Here is a 19,488-nt window from a genome sequence, read left to right on the forward strand (position 1 = left end):
TAGAGCAAGACCTGTTGTAATGTTTTATAGCTGCATACACAGACTCAGTTTGCTGAGAAATTCAGGCCAAGTAATTGCTAAAACCTGTGGTGGAACTACTCTGATTCTCGCACACGGAAACTATCACAAAACATGAAATAAAGGTATTTGTGACTGACTTAAACATTACACCTTTCAGAATACAAATGTCCTTGTTTGCACAGAGATGTGAATCTGATACACAAGCAAGCATTTATCTGGATTACTTCGGATGACAGAATATGGATGTCGTTTAGGACAGACACCATTTTAAAAGTTCTATTATATGGAAATTACTGGTCTCCAAATGAAAACTGAAGAAGGCAATGACTGATTTCTAAACAGTTTCAACAGACAGTTTAAAAGTGCTTTGTGTTTTCTTCACATGCTTGTAAGCTAGTGTGGTGCAGAGGTTGAGAAAAACTGACTAGAATGTGGAAACATGTATTTGAATCCTCACCTGAGTCACAAAACAAAATGACTGAAGAATTTTGGCCAGTCACTACCTCTCAACCTAACTTACCCCACAGGGCTGTTGAGAGAATAAAATATGGAGGTGAACCATGCACACCATTCTGAATTCCATGGAAAAAGGAAAAAATGTCCAAGGGTGTTTTTGATTTTTGTTAAAACCACCTCACTTTGGAATTTAGTTCAATGAATACTTCACCTAACATGCTAATGGAGCTATTTTAATTCAATTAATTTACATGTTATGAACCCATGGTAAAGTATCCAAAAAATATACAAGAAATAAATCTGAACTTGGCTGTAGAAGACAGCTCCCTGAGTTGCCACTCCCACCTCCAAGAGTTACCACAGGGGCTTCTGCGGGACCACCTTGCCCAGAGGGGAAAGTAAAAGAGGCAATGGCAGCTACTTCTCAACAGCTGTCTTCTCCATTTCAGTATAACACTTTTCACTGCTTTTCATTTTGGTAAAAATGAAGGTGCCACTATTCATACATTGATAAAAATGCCATGGGTGCCAGCACAAAATGGCCGCCATGGGCAGCAAAATAAGAGGCGAGGGTACTCCATACTTGTGAGTAGTGCCACAAAAAAGCACTGTTATTTTAAACCCACTCCCACCACTGCTTTGTGAGGTCTGCCTGAGAAGCGGTGTATTAATTACCTTACATTTTTAACAAGTGGAAGTTAACTGCCACAAACAAAAAAAGTGTGAGGAGCGCAAACACCATGGGCAGGATCCAGCTAATGAGTCCTGCCCATGGAAGTCCTCCATGGGCTTCTGCAAGGGGGGTCTTCCCCGCTGCACACCCCCTTGAAATTGGCTTCTTCCAACCCCCCAGAACAGTGCAAGGGAAGAGGAGAGGGGAGATAATTCCATCCGGCAAGCTGCAATGCTAGCCCAAATGGAACAATTACCTCAGCTTGACGCTGAATTCCTTCCACTATATTGCTATCCAAGTCTTGCTTGCATGAGAGATGTTTACAGTCAACCAAGTGACATTCAAGTGGCTAAAAGCTTCCCTTGATCTTTAGAGACTCTGTAACTCTTTTCACACATATAGTCAAAGTTCAACATATAGTTCAACCAGCTCCCAATCTGAAATGCCAACATTTCAGCCGCTCTCCTTGGCTAGAAGCATATACAGTTTTGCCCAGTGGCTGCTTACGCAGCCAGCAACCATCTTGTACTAGAGCTATTATGCCTCTTTTTCCTTCATTTGTATCTCATCTTTCCTCCAAGGAGCTCAAGCTGGCTGCAGAGTTCTTTCCCCTCCATTTTCATCCCTCCCCCTGCATTTCTTCTACACAACAACCTTGCGAAGTAAATTTAGGATGGAAAATATAGTGAATTCTGCAGCTGAGTGGAATCTGAGCGCAGGTCTCCCCAGTTGTAGACCAACATGGTAGCTTTTAACAACTACATCACACAGACTCTAACAATGGCTCACATTAGCAATCTAACTTCGCAAAAGGACCTTGTTTTACTTTGACCTTGTTTTACTTTGACCCCAGAAGCTGATGAGCTGGTCATCACCTGCAGAATTTCTTTCCCTCTAATTATTATGTTTGCAGTAATAAAATGGACTTTGGTGATCAATAAATAACAGTGTATCTGTTAATTTACTGCAGTTTAAAGAGGCACTGCAAAGTATAAAACAAAGAGTTACATTTGTAGCAGTCAGCCAGGTAGAAGTGGTATGTTTTCATTAGACTATTAAAGCACAAGGAATATTTGACAGCCACTCTCTCTGGAGAAGGCGTTCCGTGGTTATAAAATAGTGTATCAACTTTGTAAAAATGAGCAGAGCATCCATAAAGTCTCATATTCCATATGCCAGTCTGAATAAAATTGCCTTAGCCTGATGTTTTAAAGGACTACAGCAAAAGACGTTTATTTATTTTTAAGACCTCTTTGGAAATGCTTTCCACCAGAAAGAAGGTTCTGCTCTAAGTCCCTGCCTGTCTAACATGGAAGACAGAAAGTCCCCAGAGAGGGAGTATTTCAGACATACTTTGATGCAGAGAAACAGGAAAGGAGAAGAAACCACTATTACTGTACAGCACGGTGCTCAAATCCATTCTCATCATCTATTGATAAACCTCTAACATTCAGAAGGTACCTTCAAGTGGTGGATTTGTGGACCAAGTACTGTAAAGAAAGTCTATTGTCTATCCAAGTGTTCCACTAGCCAAGGCAGGGATACTTCATGAAGACATTCTAATGGCAACTTTCAGGGTCTCAAAGTAATAGAGTTCAGCTGCAGATTTAGGAGGGCAGAAGATGAGGTGCCATCTTGGCCTTCTTCCCCTTCTAAATTTTTATTTTCCCAGCATGCTCTTCCAGTCTCAATAATTTTTCTTCTGTAGCAATGTGCAGCAAGGAAGACCACAATAGAGATAAGATTGCAATAAAAACGCCCTTGGTTCGTGAGAAGAGTTAATGGCAAAAAAATTACAATATATGCAGTGGTTTTATATATATAGTTATATATGCAATTGTTTATATATCCTGTGAACAATCCCAAGTATGCACACTTAGGAGCACACTGTAAGCCACTTAAAGTGAAAATAACTCCACCAGGGAGGCATTCAATAACAATCTGTGTAGTCCATAGGAACATTAGTTTCAGTGGCCATGTTTGCAGCAGCAAGCCAAACCATGACCTAGCACAAATGAGTAAACGTGCTGGTTTTTAGGGAGGAGATCCCAGCCACTTTGCTCTTCCTTGTAGCTCAACACAGCATGCCACGCTTGAGCTTTCTCCTCCTTAATCATGACTTATACCCATGGTTTGTTCTTTGCTAATGATTGTGGTGAAGGAAGGGGGCACTTAACCACAATTTGATGACATGTTAAGCCAAACTTTGCCTTTGCTGCTGAGCTACACTGAGTTAACGGACTGGGAGGAGCCAAGCATGTTGGCTCTCTCTGCACCTGGTCAGCTCACCACTATGTGTAAACTAGGTACAGTGGTACCTTGGGTTAAGAACTTCGTTCTGGAGGTCCGTTCTTAACCTAAAACTGTTCTTAACCTGAGGTACCACTTTAGATAACGGGGCCTCCCGCTGCTACCGTGTCACCACCATGCAATTTCTGTTCTCATCCTGAAGCAAAGTTCTTAACCTGAGGTATTATTTCTGGGTTAGCGGAGTCTGTAACCTGAAGTGTCTGTAACCTGAAGCATCTGTAACCTGAGGTACCACTGTAATGCCCTGAAGATATGTTGATACTGTCAGTTATTTTTAAAAACATCTTCTTAATGGATTCTGTGGTCCAGTCAGTCACACGTCATAGAAATTCCGCTTAGGACTTGCAGTTATGACTTGCCCCCTCGACAAATGAAAACAACCTTCCACCCCAGGGCTTTCATATGAGGGAAATAAATGTTATATGGCTCCCTCACAACTCTCCCCCCCCCCAAACTAAAGTTCAAAAAGGAAGGAAAGAGTCCAGCTCTCAGCCTTAGCATTGCTTTAACAGGACTAACATATGCTCTGAGACTATGAATAAGGACATACTCGACCTTCATCCGCAGCAGGGGATAAAAACACCCAATGCAACAGGGAACATTGCTTCTGTAACTTTAAAGCAAGAGGGAATATCAGCTAGACAGCTATTCACTGCTACAGCGCAATGATGTGAAATGGTGAATCTGCTGAAATTCTCTGTTGCATCTGCCCTCCCACCTCCCCAGAAGTATCAAAGGATGGGGAAAGACTTGCTCAGGAAAGGGTAGGAGGAACTGAGTATCAAAGCAAGAAATCACCCTAATTTTATGAAGTTCAAAAAAAAAAGTCTTGCAAAAAGCATCCAGACAGCTAATTCTAGTAGCTGAAAGATTCACCTTGTTCCAAAAATAGATCACAGGCAAGGGAGCATTATTCCAGGCAAACAGATGATCAAAACAAAGATTACACAGCTTGCTTAGTGTTCAAAAGGCAATTAGGTATATTACAAACTAGGAACCAAAGCCATTGGAGCACTGTATTTAGAAAAACAGAAGCAAGGCTGTGGTTAAGCTTCAAGTCATCATCTCACAGGAATATTAAGCAGGATTCAGCTTCAGAGAAATATTTACTTGAACAAAATATCATTACTGTGTTTAGCTATATTCAGTTCCCATTGTTCTTGAGCTCTTAACATGTAAACCCTTGCACAGTTGCTCCGAAAGGGTGTTCTGGTGGTTAATGGCCAGCTTGACTGTTTGCTGCCCAAGGCAGAACAACAAATATCGTATCCAAGGCTGAGCAAGTTATTTTGTCACCTGAGGTGGTATCTAGCTCTGGGAGCAGTGTTAGAAACTCGGATCTATAAGCCAGGCACTAAATGGCTCCTTAAACCAAGGTTGAAGTCACCAAAACAGAACGTCTAGTTGCCACTTTGGGGGGTGTCTATAAAGTCTTATTTTTTCGAATGACTGTCAGACTGTGATTGATTCTCAGTTAAACATCCGACTAGTTCAGATGAAACCTTGAGCTAGGTATAGAACTTTGAGAATTTAAAGAAAAACAGTAAGTTTACCCAGGGAGAGTCCACATATCTATTGGCCTATTCAGACCTCTTTTTCTTAATGGTGACTGCTCCTGCTCAGGCTGCACAGAAAAGGCATTTTGGTTCCAGAAATTCATTCTGATTGTGCAGATAAAATATAACTGATAGAATTCTACCGGTGGTGTGCGGGGGGTATTAGTGTGTTAAAACAGTCCAGGTCCTATGCTTCCCAGATGGTGGAGATGTCAGGCGCCAGGCATCTTCACTTGGTCAAAAGCCAGGTATATACTCTGACTGTATTGGACATCTGCTTCTAGAACTTCACACTGGGATCCTCAAAACACACAAATTAATTCTGCCGAGGAGGAGGAAAGAAGCCCAGGCCAGAAAGCTTAAACTTATGTCATTACATAGGGGAAAAAAGAAAAGAAAATACACCAAAACACTTCTTCCACATATGAATTAATTATAAAGGTTGGTAGGTGTGGGGAGAGAATCATATTTAACAATGCACAACCTTTTTCATCAACTTTCCTGGCTTTACTTACTCAGAGGACTCAACATTTAGTGCAGGGAAGGGGAACTTCAGGCCTGCAGGCCAAAGTGGCCCTCTGGACCTCTCTAAGTGGCCCTTGAGACTATCTCTCCATGTCCTCTTTGAGTGCTTCTGCCCAGATAGAATTAGCAGGATATGCTAATTTAAACACTGATGTCTTCAAAACAGAGCTTTATTCTTATTTATTTAATCATGATCCACCTTTCATCAAAAATTGGGAGTCCAGGGCAGCAAACAAGGAGATTTAAAATTACAAAAATGCAACAAGAAAAAGGGGAATAAAACCATTCAACAGCTATAGGCATTGTTCTAGAATGCATGGGCAAATTAAAAGGTTTTCACCTGCTGCTGAAAAGAATACACTGTTGGTGCCAGGTTTAATTCCCTCAAGAGGGCATTCCACAGGTAGGATGCCACCACAGAGAAGGCCCTCCTTTTTGAACATGTGTAAGACAGTTCCCCTTAACCTGTTAGCACACGGGCAGGTTGGTATGGCACTCCTTCAGACATCTGGCATCCAAGCAGGGCCAATGCTACCATTAGGCCAACTAAGCCTAGGGCACACAACTCAGAGGGGCACAGTTCTGGTCTTTGAGGAGCATAATTTTACACATATTAGTTTATGTTATAGCTTATAAATTTCTGAGAATATTTTACTTTCATTTTATATATCAGCACCTTGAATTAGTAGCAAGTGGGGGGGGGCAAGGGAGTTCCTTTAGAACTGATGTAACACAGATCAATTTGGGAAACCTGCCAGTATCCTAGCAGCCAAATTCTGTACTAATTGAAGCTCTGAAACTGTTTAAGGGCAGCCCCACATATAAACACCTTGCAGTAATTCAGCCAGGAGGTTGTAAAATAGAAGAGGTTCCAAATCATTAGTATTCGCCCTGTCAAGGGTCTCATCATCGTGCTCGGCACACTAACTCTTCATACAACCTTCCACATTAGGCTAGAGAATAGTTTCGGGTTCCCTACTGTCGTTCAATTTGCTATCATGCCAATAAGCTCCATTCTGGTCCCTCATCTCACTGTTTCCTCAATTTTCTTGGTAATAAAGAGTGCCCCCTAAGAAGCAGAAGGCAATGACATGTTGTTATTCTCTCTTTGGATTCCGCTGCCAGTTCCTCATCTAGATATTAAACCAAAGAGCTCTGGGCTTCAATATTCTGCCGAGACTGCCCTGAGCAACAAAATGAAGATGAAGAAGCTGCTGCAGTTGTTTTTTTTAAAATCTATCTTAAGTGAAATGTTTAGATTCTGCTGAAGCAGATTCACTCACCTGGGAAACTTCTTATCCCAGGATTTATAGCTGCAGGGAAGGAAAGAGACACCCAGCGCTGTTAAACACATGGCGATGACAGCGTTGGCTTCTAGACAACCATGCCTATTTTTTCTCCACTGCCAGCTCATTAAACACACCCTGCAGCACCTGAAAAACGGCTCACTTACCCCAACGTGCTGATAAATCCATTTGTTGATCCCTCTGCGTACAAAGAACATATGTCTCCAATATGCAGGAAACTTGACATTTTGTCGGACATCTCTGGCTTGTTGGCCCTAAGGGAGAGAAAACAAACTCATCATTATTTATTAGACATTTGCTCAATTATACTCTAAGGGCAGGCAATTAAAGTCAATGGAAGTTTTGCCACATATTTATTGTAACTATATATTATTTTTATTATTATTATTGCATTCCCCGGAATACAAGTATCAAATATCTAAGCCTTACTGGCTGAAATTAATGAATGTGACTGTTAGGTCCATTACAGTTTATCTACTTTGCATAAAAGTTAGCTGAGTGCCACCTCTACAGATTAAACCATCACTATACCGCTTGCAACAAACTCAGTAACTCGTGATCAAAACTAGACATTTAAACTTATTCATAATATATGCAATGCCCAGGTTTGAATTATAGCCTGCAGTTCAGGTACCTAAAACCTACTGTTGCTAGGGATCATCCAGAAGGAGCTGAGTCGAATGACATTTGTGGCTTTTTGTCCTCTCCTTTGTGAGTTAGGGAAGAGGCATAGCTTAAGTGGTGGAATAGAAGGTCCCTGATTCAATCCCTGCCATCTCCAGTTAAAATAATCAGGTAGCAGTGATGGGAAAGGCCTCTGCAGGTAACTAGCCCAGATAAACCAATGGTTTGACTCGATATAATAGCTCAATATGGTAAAAGGTAAAGGTACCCCTGCCCGTGCGGGCCAGTCTTGACAGACTCTAGGGTTGTGCGCTCAATATGAGCTTTACCATATTCTTCTAGAAATGTTGCTGGGCATCATCTTCTCCTACGATAAATACTAATGCAAGGGAATCATCAGCTTATCACTGACGCTCAAAAGCCCATGCAATATGAGAAGAATGCTGGGTTGACTGGACATCAGTTTCGAAATATTGGCCAGCACCACATTATTATTGTTCTCTGGTTTCATGCAATGCAGCAGCTGAACTGACAGGCCCTCCAGTTCATTGCTTTCTCAAGAGTAGGTGAAAACAGCTCTCCGACAAGTGTTAAACTCAGTGCCTCAATGAAGAAAATCAAACCAAAATCTAGTTGTCCACAGACAATTCAACAGGTTGTGAAGTATATTATTTATGAATTGTGAGACTGCTAAGCGTAACTGTATAACAAGCATAAAGGTGATAGTGCAGGGGTCAATGTATGAACAGTATGCCCACATTGGCAGGTCCAGTCATGCAGAGCTTTCTCAGCCAATCAGTAGCCTCACAAAAGGGTACTTGTCTGGAAATAACCCATTCAGTCTTCTCCATTCATGTGGTTGCACTATTCATACACGCAACTGCATAGCATGGGATTGTGCAACTAGGAAGGAGCCCCCATGATATGGGGAACACTTGTAAAAGTTTGCCCCGATTCCTCTCTCAGCAAGAAGTGCACACAAGGACAAACAAAAAACCAATGGAGATAGATAAATTATTAAACACAGCATTAGAGTTGTTTGGAAGTTAACATAGTAGTATCCAATATTTTTATTGCAATGTAAACACAGCCTCTGATCTGCAAATACCAACTGGGTTTTTTTACTTTTGTTCTTTAAAAAAAAGGTTTATACCTTACTCCTATAGAGGAAATCATCAAGTATACAGACACTTGGGAGTATAAAAACTGAAGGGAAAGAATGACAATTGTTTCTGAACTAAACCGCTCTGTGTGCTGTGTTTCATTAACAGTCACTTGGCTCTGCTTATTCATTTTTCACCCGCTGACCCTGAGAGACCTGTGACTAATTAAAAATTTCAGGAACAAGCCAGCATGTTGTAGCTCTTAAGTGTGACCAAGTGCTCCACCACCAGTTCCCAACACCCACCCCTAATGACACAGCTCAAGTAGACATGCAAGCTCTGAGATTATTTCTCTTTTGGTGGAGAAATGGCTTCAATAGCAAGAAATGTGGCACTTATTGCAAAACACAACCCTGACATCATAAGGGGGAGAACTGTTCCCATTTCATTGAACATTAACTTGTTTACAGTGAAAGGTACAGATCAAGCATATTAAAGCCAACTGCGAGATCAGCCAAGGACAGCACTTGCAGCCCACACAAACACACCTGAAAGAGAGATTTCAAGCTGTTTAAGCTCATTTGGGCTAGTTTGGGTTTCTCTCATTTGGGCTAGTTTGGGTTTCTCCCGAGGGCCTTTTTAGTGTAACGAACTTGAAAGAGTTTACAAGCAATTTGAATCTAACCTGTGATCTCTCAGAAGCCACGCTGAGAAGGGGAGGGGAGTCTACAACTCTGAACAGCCCCAGCCAACAAAGGCCAATGGTTGGGGATTATGGGAATTCTATTCCAAAATCTGGAGAACACCAGCTTAGGGAGGACTGCTGTAAACCATCAGTGCTGACTACTTTGACTGGCTAAGGACGTAATTTTACAAATTCTAATAGTACTGTCTTGGCCTGAATATAAGCCTCACTTTTTTTCCAAATTCCGATTGTGAAAAGTTAAAGTGCAGCTTAAATTCGCAGGTGGCACTGTGGTCTAAACCACTGAGTCTCTTGGGCTTGCCACTCAGAAGGTCGGCAGATCGAATCCCCGCGATGGGGCGATCTCCTGTTGCTCAGTCCCAGATCCTGCCAACCTAGCCGTTCAAAAGCACGCCAAAAAAGTGCAAGTAGATAAATAGGTACCACTCCAGCAGGAAAGTAAACAGTGTTTCTGTGCGCTACTCTGGTTTCCAGAAGCGGCTTAGTCATGCTGGCCACATGACCCGGAAAAACTGTCTGCGGACAAACGCCGGCTCCCTTGGCCTTTAAAGTGAGATGAGCACCGCAACCCCAGAGTCGTCTATGACTGGACTTAACTGTCAGGAGTCCTTTACCTTTTTACAAAAATTGGCTTTTACGATATCATTGCTGAAACAGACATACAGTAAAACGGAACTGCAGAATTTTAAGTACCCCATAGGTTCAGAGGATCCTTTACTCCTGAAATGTCAATTCAAGGTTATCATTCCTAAGAACTGCCTTCTAGATTCAGCCAAGTCTGTCAAGCCGCAAATTCCTCCTCAGACAACAGCCAGAGAGATGCTGTTTGGAGATCGCAAGCAGGAAACGATAGCAATACCCTTCTCTGGCTGTCCCCACCATCTGTTTTCCAGGGATATGTCTGTAGCTATCGTTATTTTTGTCCTAGCTTTCTGCCCAGGAGTTTGAGGTGGTATACATAAATCTTCACTTTCCCACTGCATTCTCATAATCACACAGTGAAGTAGGCTAGGCTGAAAGACAGTGACTGTCACAAGGTCACCTAGCGAGCGTCATGGCTGATTTGAACCCTGGTCTCCCAGGTCCTAGTCCAACACACTCTCTACAGCACCACACTGGCTCTGTTAGGATTGCCCTCTTAGGATTTGAAAATGATCTCCAATTGTAGATCATTAGGTAGTATCCTTCTATCAGGCAAGGAACCTATCATATATTCCCGATTTTTAAATAACAATGAGATTCCTTTAGAAAACAAAGATAACTACTTTGGAATAAAGTAGAAATAACTTGTATGCATATTCAAGGCAGTTTGTAATCAGTTTTCAAGGCTGCAACAAAGCTAGTTATAGCCCCCACGGAATTCAGATCCTTAGTCAGAAAAACAGGAATGCTGTCAGTAGTACAGAACGCACTAGTTTAGACTGGAGGACAATGTCAGTAGCATGGAGCTGGATCCAAAATCTAGCAGATATCATTATGCCACTCCATAGCTATACAGTGGTACCTTGGTTTTCGAACGTAAACCATTCCGGAAGACTGTTCGAGTTCTGAAACGTTCGAAAACCGAAAACTCAATAGCCGACAGCTAGGCCTCAGCATCTTGCACTCAGAAGAAGCTGCATGGCATGTTCAACTTCCAAGGCGTGTTCGAAAACTGAAGCATTCACTTCCAGGTTTATGGTGTTTGAAAACCGAAATGTTCATCAATGGAGATGTTCGAAAACCGAGCTACCACTGTATCTATATCTATATATTCAAGTCACAATGCCGAGTCAGACTGGCGTAACTCACCAGGTTACTTTTCCCTCAAGCTCTGCTACTAAATAGTATTTTAACAGGGGACAACATCAAGGGTCATATGCATGCGGCAATTATGACCCCATCTTTAGGGTTGGGCTATCATGCCCTTCTTCAAGTATAACAGGAAGGTAGGGAAGGGTTCCCATACATTAAGCCTACTACAAACCATGGTGGCAATTTTAGACAGGGTCAAAATAGAGCTCAGAATGAATCATAAAAGCATCACTACAAGAATGAAGGATTGATGAAAGAGCTCACAGAAGTACTCAGTCAAGGAAATGCTTCACAACACACAAACTGTAGTAATTAAGCACTTGACATAAATATTCCTCCCTATCACCATTATCAGTTTCTGAGCCACTGTTATCAGGGCATTCCTTAACAATACAAACATTAGGCAGTTGCCCTAGAGCCATTGCCATCATTCCTTGTCTTATACAGTATTCTAACTTCAGCCATCCCCAGCAGATACTTGCTTGATTCTAGCCAATAGGGCTGCAAATTATAATTGGTCATTAACCTACTAAATCTTCAGTTACGTGACCAGAATTATGCTTCTTTAGCATATGTTCTACATCAGTGGTCCCCAAGATTCCCCCCCCCCCGGACCACCTGAAAACTGCCAAGTGTCTTGGCCAACCATTTAACGGTTTTTCTTGCCTTTTGTAGCAGTTGTACTGGATGGTCTTTAAATGTGTTTTTACAGACCTTCCATAGACCACCTGCCGCAGACCACTTGCTGACCACGAGTGGTCCATGGACTGCAGTTTAAGAACCCCTGCACTACACAGGGTGTGGGGGGTATAGCACCGTGAGGGATAAACTACAGTTCCCCCCCCAAAAAAAATAGGGTCGAGGAAGTAATGTGATTTCACATGTATGGTGTGGATGTGATCTTATTCATTGAGGTGGTGAAGCAGTGGTCTGGGGCTGGATTACTTCGGACTGCAGGTAAATGCTCACACAATGAAAAACATTGTCAGAACTTCCCCCACCCCATAAAATGTATACACCACTTGATTGTAAAAAAACACACAAAAACCTTAAAGAAGTTTACAAAAGATAAAACAGTAAAATCAAGAAAAAAAACCACACCACTATTTTAAAACATACAAAAGTTTAAATGCTAAAACAGATTAAAATTACCTCACATTCTAAACATCTGGGTAGGCTTATCTAAACGCAAAGGTTTTCAGCAGGAACCAAGAACACAGGACACTAGGTATCCACAAGAAGGGTACCAACCGAGATTTTTCAATTTGACTCTCTCTACCTCACATATAATTTTTCTTTGGGAAGGGCTTTTTATTTTATGCATGCATCCAACCTGCAGCCTGACTGACACGCACATCACTGTCAGACTCAACATCTTTTTATACTTTGGGGGAACAAGACTGATGCAACTTTCAATTTCTTCCGTTTCATTAAAAGCAAAATGCTTATTCAAAATTATACCTGGAGGCTAAGAAAATGACAGTGTAGTCTTTTAAAAGCCACAAGTTGGTGAGGAAGCATGACTGCCAAAAGTGTTTAATAATATTAAAGAGGAAGGTAGATAAGGACACACCAAAAATAAAATATAAACAGGAACAAGGCAGTTGGTGCAATTCATCTCCATGTTCATATATTTTATCTAATCTATCTATCTACACACACATACACAAACCTCTCACACACAAAGCAATAATGAGTACACTCTGATCTTTTCAATTTGTAGCCAAATACTAGCCTTTTAACATGTCAACTCACTCTCTCTCTCTCAGCAGATTAAATCTGAATCCAATCCACCATTACGCACATTTTTGATATGCAAAGTGATTTATGCCAAAATTACTACTGAGTCGTGTAACACTAAGTCATACTGTTGGTAAGTTAAGTTCATTATTTCAGAGGGTCTACTCAGACTTACGTTTTATACTACCCACTGTACAGTTAAAAAAGCACACTTTCCATATATCAACCTATGTTCTTAGTCCAACCTACTTTATTTTTCAGTATGTGTTACCCCACCCACCCCTCTTCTAATGCCTTCTACCTTCCCCCCAAAGCACCTCATTTCGGATGCAGCTGCGGCCCTTCTTCAGACTTCAGGTTCCTGGAATAAAAAACTGGGAACAGTTCCTTGCTGTTTTGGATCCCTGCAGGAAGTCTGCCTGCTGCTCTTCCCAGCAGCAGCAGCAGCAGCAGCTGTCCTCTCTTCGCAGAGGCTGGAGGTGATCTTAATGCAAGCAAAACTAGCCTCTTGTCTCTTACAGCTGCTTGTGCAAATATCCCGTCTCTGCAAGAAAGTATCGGGATGGCTGTATGAAACGGATGTGCAGCAGTCACCTGAACAAGCGCATGCTTTATATGAAGAGTGCCATGGGAGGGCCAAGAGATCTAGTTTTAGAGAGGGGAACAATTCCCATTAGGATAAAAAAATAATTACGAAGCTCTAGTTTCGGCCCACATAATGCTAGCTTTAGACTTCGCCCTGAGGCAGAATGTAACACAAAACACGAGTCAGTTAAAATGACATTCTCCAACGTTTCAGCAACTTACACTTGACCCTAAATAAATTTTACCGGGGGGGGGGGGGAGTTAACTCAAAAATGGGTTTATTTCCGATTATGTTTGCTAAGCTCCTGATGTCCATTCCCAATGGGTTGTATTCAGCAAAAGCATCCATTTAGAGCAGGGGTCAGCAAACTTTTTCAGCAGGGGGCCAGTCCACTGTCCCTCAGACCTTGGGGGGGGGGCAGACTATATTTTGAAGGAAAAAATGAACGAATTCCTATGCCCCACAAATAACCCAGAGATGTATTTTCAATAAAAGCACACATTCTACTCATGTAAAAACACACTGATTCCTGAACCATCCGCGGGCCAGATTTAGAAGATGATTGGGCCGGATCCAGACCCCCGGGCCTTAGTTTGCCTACCCATGAATTAGAGCAAGGACTTTCCTGAGGAGGAAACCACAGTACAGATTTGTGGGGAAATGTGGGGGTGATAGGGAAAGGAAGTTCCACAGCAGAGGTGGAAGTCCTTGCACCAATGGGACAACTTCAATGAATTATAGTCCATTTAATCTTTACTGTATTAACAATAACCAAAGGATCTAACAGGTTATTTTAGGTCACAGAAGACAAATTCCAAATGAGCTCTTGAAGCCAACTCTAAAGGCACAGAGCCCAAGAAAAGTAGCCAAGTGTCTGATTCCACTAAGCCCTGCCTGTCAAATCTTCCACCTAGATTTGAATTGTCAAATTCTTGGCTGAATTCCAGAGTTGCATTAAAAGGATGGACAGTTTATAAGCCTGCAATGTACACACTCTTTGCCCATAATTGGATGAAATGCACCGTGCATATAAAATCCCATAATGAGAAAGTTGTGATACAGGACAGAGTAAATTCCACATGGCTTTTTTTTTTTTTGTAATCTACTTAAGTGAATTTCTTACAATTTTTAAATAATAAAGTAAAATAATAATAATAATAATAATAATAATAATAATAATAATAATAATAATGAAGTATTGCACCAGATGCCTTCCATGCCATGACTTAAAATGGTGAAGTAATTCTACTATTCACCATACCTAGATATAGGTTTTTTAAAAAAGTTTCCATTCTGCTTGACAGTTCTGAATGCAGACTCACGTAATCCCTTCACTCAGGAAAAGATAAAATGAGGTTCTTGCTAATCTTTATATTAAGTCATATGTATGGTTCTATAAAAGGCATCTTCAAAGGGAGACAGCTTTTAACCTTGTTCACTAAGGCTGCTTCACAGCTTATAGCAGAGATTCATGCATTTCTCTGCACATATATACAGTGCAAGGGGCTGCAGCTTTTTGGAAATTCTGTGTACCACATCACATTCTTGTTTGAGCCACATTACAACATCAATGAATTTTAAACGTTAAGGCACATAACAGTCCTTAAACTACAGTTAGAGTTTGTCAATCCACACCATTTCTTAATATATCTTCCATCTTCCACAATACCCTTGAAATGAACACATACTGACAACTTGGTCCTCAACGTGATCAGTTAGAGGTAGGTTGTTGTTTTGTTTTTTTGCTTGCAGATTTGCTTGTTGTTTGTTTTTTTGCTTGCAGATACATACAGCCTTTGAGAGAGATATCTTCCCTGAAAGCACTACAAATCACGCTTAGAATTAGCTTTCACAGTTACTGCATTTACAATTCGAAATGCTAATATGAACCAATATGTATATTTGGTTTTAAAAGATAAACAACAATCTTCTAGTTCCAGCCATCCAGCAACACATTCTAGACAAAAAGGGGTCTCATGACTCAACATAATGCATTGGGAAAGGGCTGGTAAGCATTTCCTTGCCCCTTCCTCACTTTCACACCACGTGGCTTTAAATGAATGCCTAACCAGGGCTTTTGTCTCTGTGGGACAGGGGTGGAGAACCCAGTGCCCTGCATATGTCGTTGGATTACAATTCCCATCATTCCTGATCACTAGCCATGATGGTTGGGTCTGATCTGCAGGGCACCAGGCTCCCAACCAGTGCTACAGAATTTGATACCTAAAACATAAAAGATATAAACCTATTAATTGCTTGCCTTCTGTCCAGATGCAATTATTACCATTCTGACTGGGTCAGGGGAAGTAATAATTTTAAAAAGAATTAACAGCAGGTTTGTCTTGCCAGATCCTCAAGACCAGCATGCCTCCATGGCGGCCATCTCTGCTTCCTCACCCTCCAAGCATCTGGTACTAAGGGATACACTGCATCTGAATGTCAACATTACATACAACTAGCATGGCTGATAGTTATTAACTGGTCTTTTCCTATCTCAAAGCTATCTGAGCTAGTAAGCTACCATCTTGTGGAAGCGAGCACCCTAAGTTAATAGGGTCATGTGCGAATAAATTACCAGTCCTAAACCTACAGCTAATTTCATTGGGTGACCCTGAGTTTTCTGAGGTCTTCTCAATGGGAATAAGGAGAAAGGCATTCTCTGTCACAGCTCTGAAATGGACCACCTAATTTCCTCTTTATTTTATTTCTTTCACCTGTTGAAGACAGGGCATTGTATTTAAGGGATACAAAGATGGAATTATATTATTATTATTATTATTATTATTATTATTATTATTATTTTATTGATTGAATCTATATACCACCCTACATCCGGAAGTCTCAGGGCGGTTCACAGAACAAAATCAAAATATAAAACCACAATGTATATAATCAAAATAAAAACAACCCAGTAACACTCCACAAAAAACAACCACATTTTAAAAGAGACTTACAGCCTCTCCTTTTTTTTTTTTTTTTACACTTATTGATACACAAGTGTTAACTCTCCTGAACCAAGTGAAGCCCTGAGAAGTTGACTAGAAGTTCTACGTAATACCTCCCCACAGACTCATTTTCTCAGGGGACGGCCCTTAAATGAGAAAAGACCTTAGCTATAGGAGGGAGGACTTAGCGCTAAAATGCTTCGAAGTCTGTTTGTGGGCGGCACTGATAATGAAGGCATAATCTCTAGCATATAGATGAGGCATGACTCCATTCAGCGCTCTATGCAGTACATATGAAGCTTTTCCCCCAACAGTTTAAGCCCATTTAAAAAGCAGTAGCTGCCCCTTCAAGTGTGAAGCGACTGCACAATCTGTCACACTGCAATTTTTCTTGACTTCTTCCTAACTAACCAGAACAAATTAAGTGGGGCAAGCTAGCAGGTGAAAGGATGAAATTCAGCACAACTGAGGGATGGGCTAAGGGAGGATTGACAAAACCACCACCAAATTATGGACCAATACCATAATGGGAATTCAGCTCAGTTACCTATTTTTCACACTACTTCTTGAGTCCTGGAAAGTGACGGATAGGTTCCATCACTTCTCTTCAGTATGGCCAACGGGCAGAGATGATGGGAGTTGTCTACCAGGCTAGGAAGCCCTGTGCAGAAGATGAGTAACATTTGGAGGGCCCTAACTAACTAGGAGCAACTGTGGACAGAATTACAGCAGATAGCAAGTTTGGCATTATACTAAAGGAAGGAATTTGTTTCCAGAAACCCAGCTTTCAGACTCCATTAATAGCCAACTTGCTCAGCCATCTGACACAAAGAAGGTTTCCCAAGCCACAGTTGTGAGAGGTAGAGCGTGGCACTTGCTAGTGGAGAAGCAAGCCCTTCTTCAACCCAGTTTTGTGCAGACCAGTCTCCTTTGAGCCAGCCAGTATCGGATACAGGGCTGAGTTCTCCCGATCTGAAATGAGCTTTCTAATGTTGATAGAGCACCCTTCATTGATCACACAAGGATATTGTGTAACGGGATTTTGCAATACAGCTCAGCTCTTTGCAAAGAGTAACAGGTTTTCAAGTAGCCAGAAGAGGAACATGTTTATTTTGCCTCTGGGAAGCATGAAAAGATAAACCACAGCCGCATTAGTTACTAGCCATAGTTGGCTACCAAGGCCAGCCACAATTGGGAGGATCCCTTATGACGGCTCAGACCCAAGTTTCACAATACAACTTACTGGGAGAGGCCTAGCTCAGAATGGAAAGAGTTTTTAAAGACTTTGGGCTGAAGTCCACATAGCACTAGATAGGATAGATTAGTGTACATTGAGGAATATGATCTGAATGCATGCAAATGCTAATACAGGATCCCAAATGTTAGGTGCCTTCCCTTGCAATATATTCCACATTAAGGGAGACAGACATCTAACTTTCATAAGATACACTTGTCTGTGCCTTGACTGATACTTCACCCAGTCAAAGGAAGCAGTCATATTGCACAGATGGCTTTCAGGAAAAAGAGAACACTTCTGTAATTTCGTGTGTGTCCCTCTCAGTTCCAAATAACAGGGATCTGCCCTGCAGTGAACAGAAGAGAACTGCTATTGCAATTTAGGAGGCCCAAACAGAGCCCTTTGTTGCAATCCAATATGAGCAGATTCAGCTTACACAGTGCAATCTGGGATTTAAAAAATGCAACACTGCTTTATCTGCTATAAATGGCTGGCTTTTCAGCTCAAGTTATTGTGTGCTAGCAATTCTAATCCAGCATATAAAAACATTCCACTTAAACACCAATTTTATAACATTAAACCTGCACTGATGCAACAGGAATCCTATTTTTACACAATAACCCATGATCTTCAATTCATAAGGTCCTCTGCCTTTCATGAGCTATTTGTTGGCAGGGATGAGAGCCATCTCTCTTGCCGTACATTACCTGCAAACAGTGCTTTTTTCTTAAGAAAAAAATGTTTAGGGGTACTCTCTTTTTCCTACTAAGATTCACAAAATGTTTAGGGGTATGCACCCCCTGCATCCCCCCCAGAAAAAAACACTGCCTACAAAAGTAACTTGCACAACATGTTGGCTTGTAGGCTCACTGAAGTCATGCATGCAAGCACGCTAAGGTATGGTAAATAACTTGGGGTTCTGAGAAGCAGTTGCAGACACGTTAATCTGCCCTCAATGCAACTGCAACACATCCTCAGGGTGCTTGAAGCCTAGCAGTCCCAGCATGCAGCAGCACAAATTCTTAATACAGCTTAATTGCAATAAACTGAAGGCTTACAAGTGTAAAACCAATTACAAAAACATATCCACACACAATGAAATTTCATCAAAACATTTAAAACATCCATGATTAAGAGGTCTAATAAAACAAGTCTATTAAAACAACATAAGAAAGCAGATAAAACAGCAATTAGATCACAAGGTTAAGATCAGGAGAATGTTTGTTTAAACAGGTGTGTCTTCATGAGCCAGCTGACTGCCAAATGAAAGATTTATAGGGATATACCAGCTGAAAGTTTGTGCCAATATCCCTGCCAATAATTTTACTCATTCAAATGTATGCCAGAACCAGAGAGATGCCATGGATAGGATCTAACCAGCTAGATTGCCTTTCCTCCCCAGCACCTTTTAGTAAATCGGAAGGAAAGGACACATTTTAGAACTCAGCACAAATGTTCCCAAACTGATAGATTTTACTTCCCTTCATCCCTTGATTCACTCAGTGAACCAGACATGTCCAAATCTAAAGCTACCAGAAAGCGAAGCAAACAAAGAGTCCTAGAATCTCAAATCATTTTAAGCTGCCTGCCCCTCAGAGATATACAAAGGGCGTCATCCCACTGCTCCCACTCAGTCCCAAGGCATACAAGCTATACACTTCTCTGTCTTTGGGTCCTAACCTCATACAAACAGAAATCTTAATACAGTCTCTTTCACTGAAAACGTAAGTACCCATCTTCAGATAGGGTATCTGCAACCTGAGGGACCCCATTCTAGGCTGGACTAGCCAAGGACCGGTGGGATGGTCAGGCTTTGACAAGAGTTTTTCATCTTTTCCATGCGGCAGGTTGCTTGGTTTAGGCCAGAGATAGACAACTAGGGGTACAGGTCCTGGCCCAACCTTG

The 19,488-nt window shown here is 41.5% G+C and overlaps 1 protein-coding gene across 8 annotated transcripts in view; it reads right to left on the bottom strand.

Moving 5' to 3' along the window:
* Positions 1-19,488, bottom strand: part of ITPR1 (inositol 1,4,5-trisphosphate receptor type 1) — a 215,470-nt gene that overhangs the window by 185,955 nt on the left and 10,027 nt on the right. For all 8 annotated transcript variants that reach the window (XM_081852239.1, XM_081852234.1, XM_081852236.1 and 5 more), the window contains one exon: positions 6,995-7,102. In XM_081852239.1, coding sequence (XP_081708365.1) covers positions 6,995-7,086 — 92 coding nt within the window. In that variant the 5' untranslated portion in view covers positions 7,087-7,102. The remainder of the gene's footprint in view (positions 1-6,994; positions 7,103-19,488) is intronic.

This window comes from Podarcis erhardii, assembly GCF_964252035.2.
Source record: "Podarcis erhardii genome assembly, chromosome: 2".
Lineage (NCBI taxonomy): Eukaryota > Metazoa > Chordata > Lepidosauria > Squamata > Lacertidae > Podarcis > Podarcis erhardii.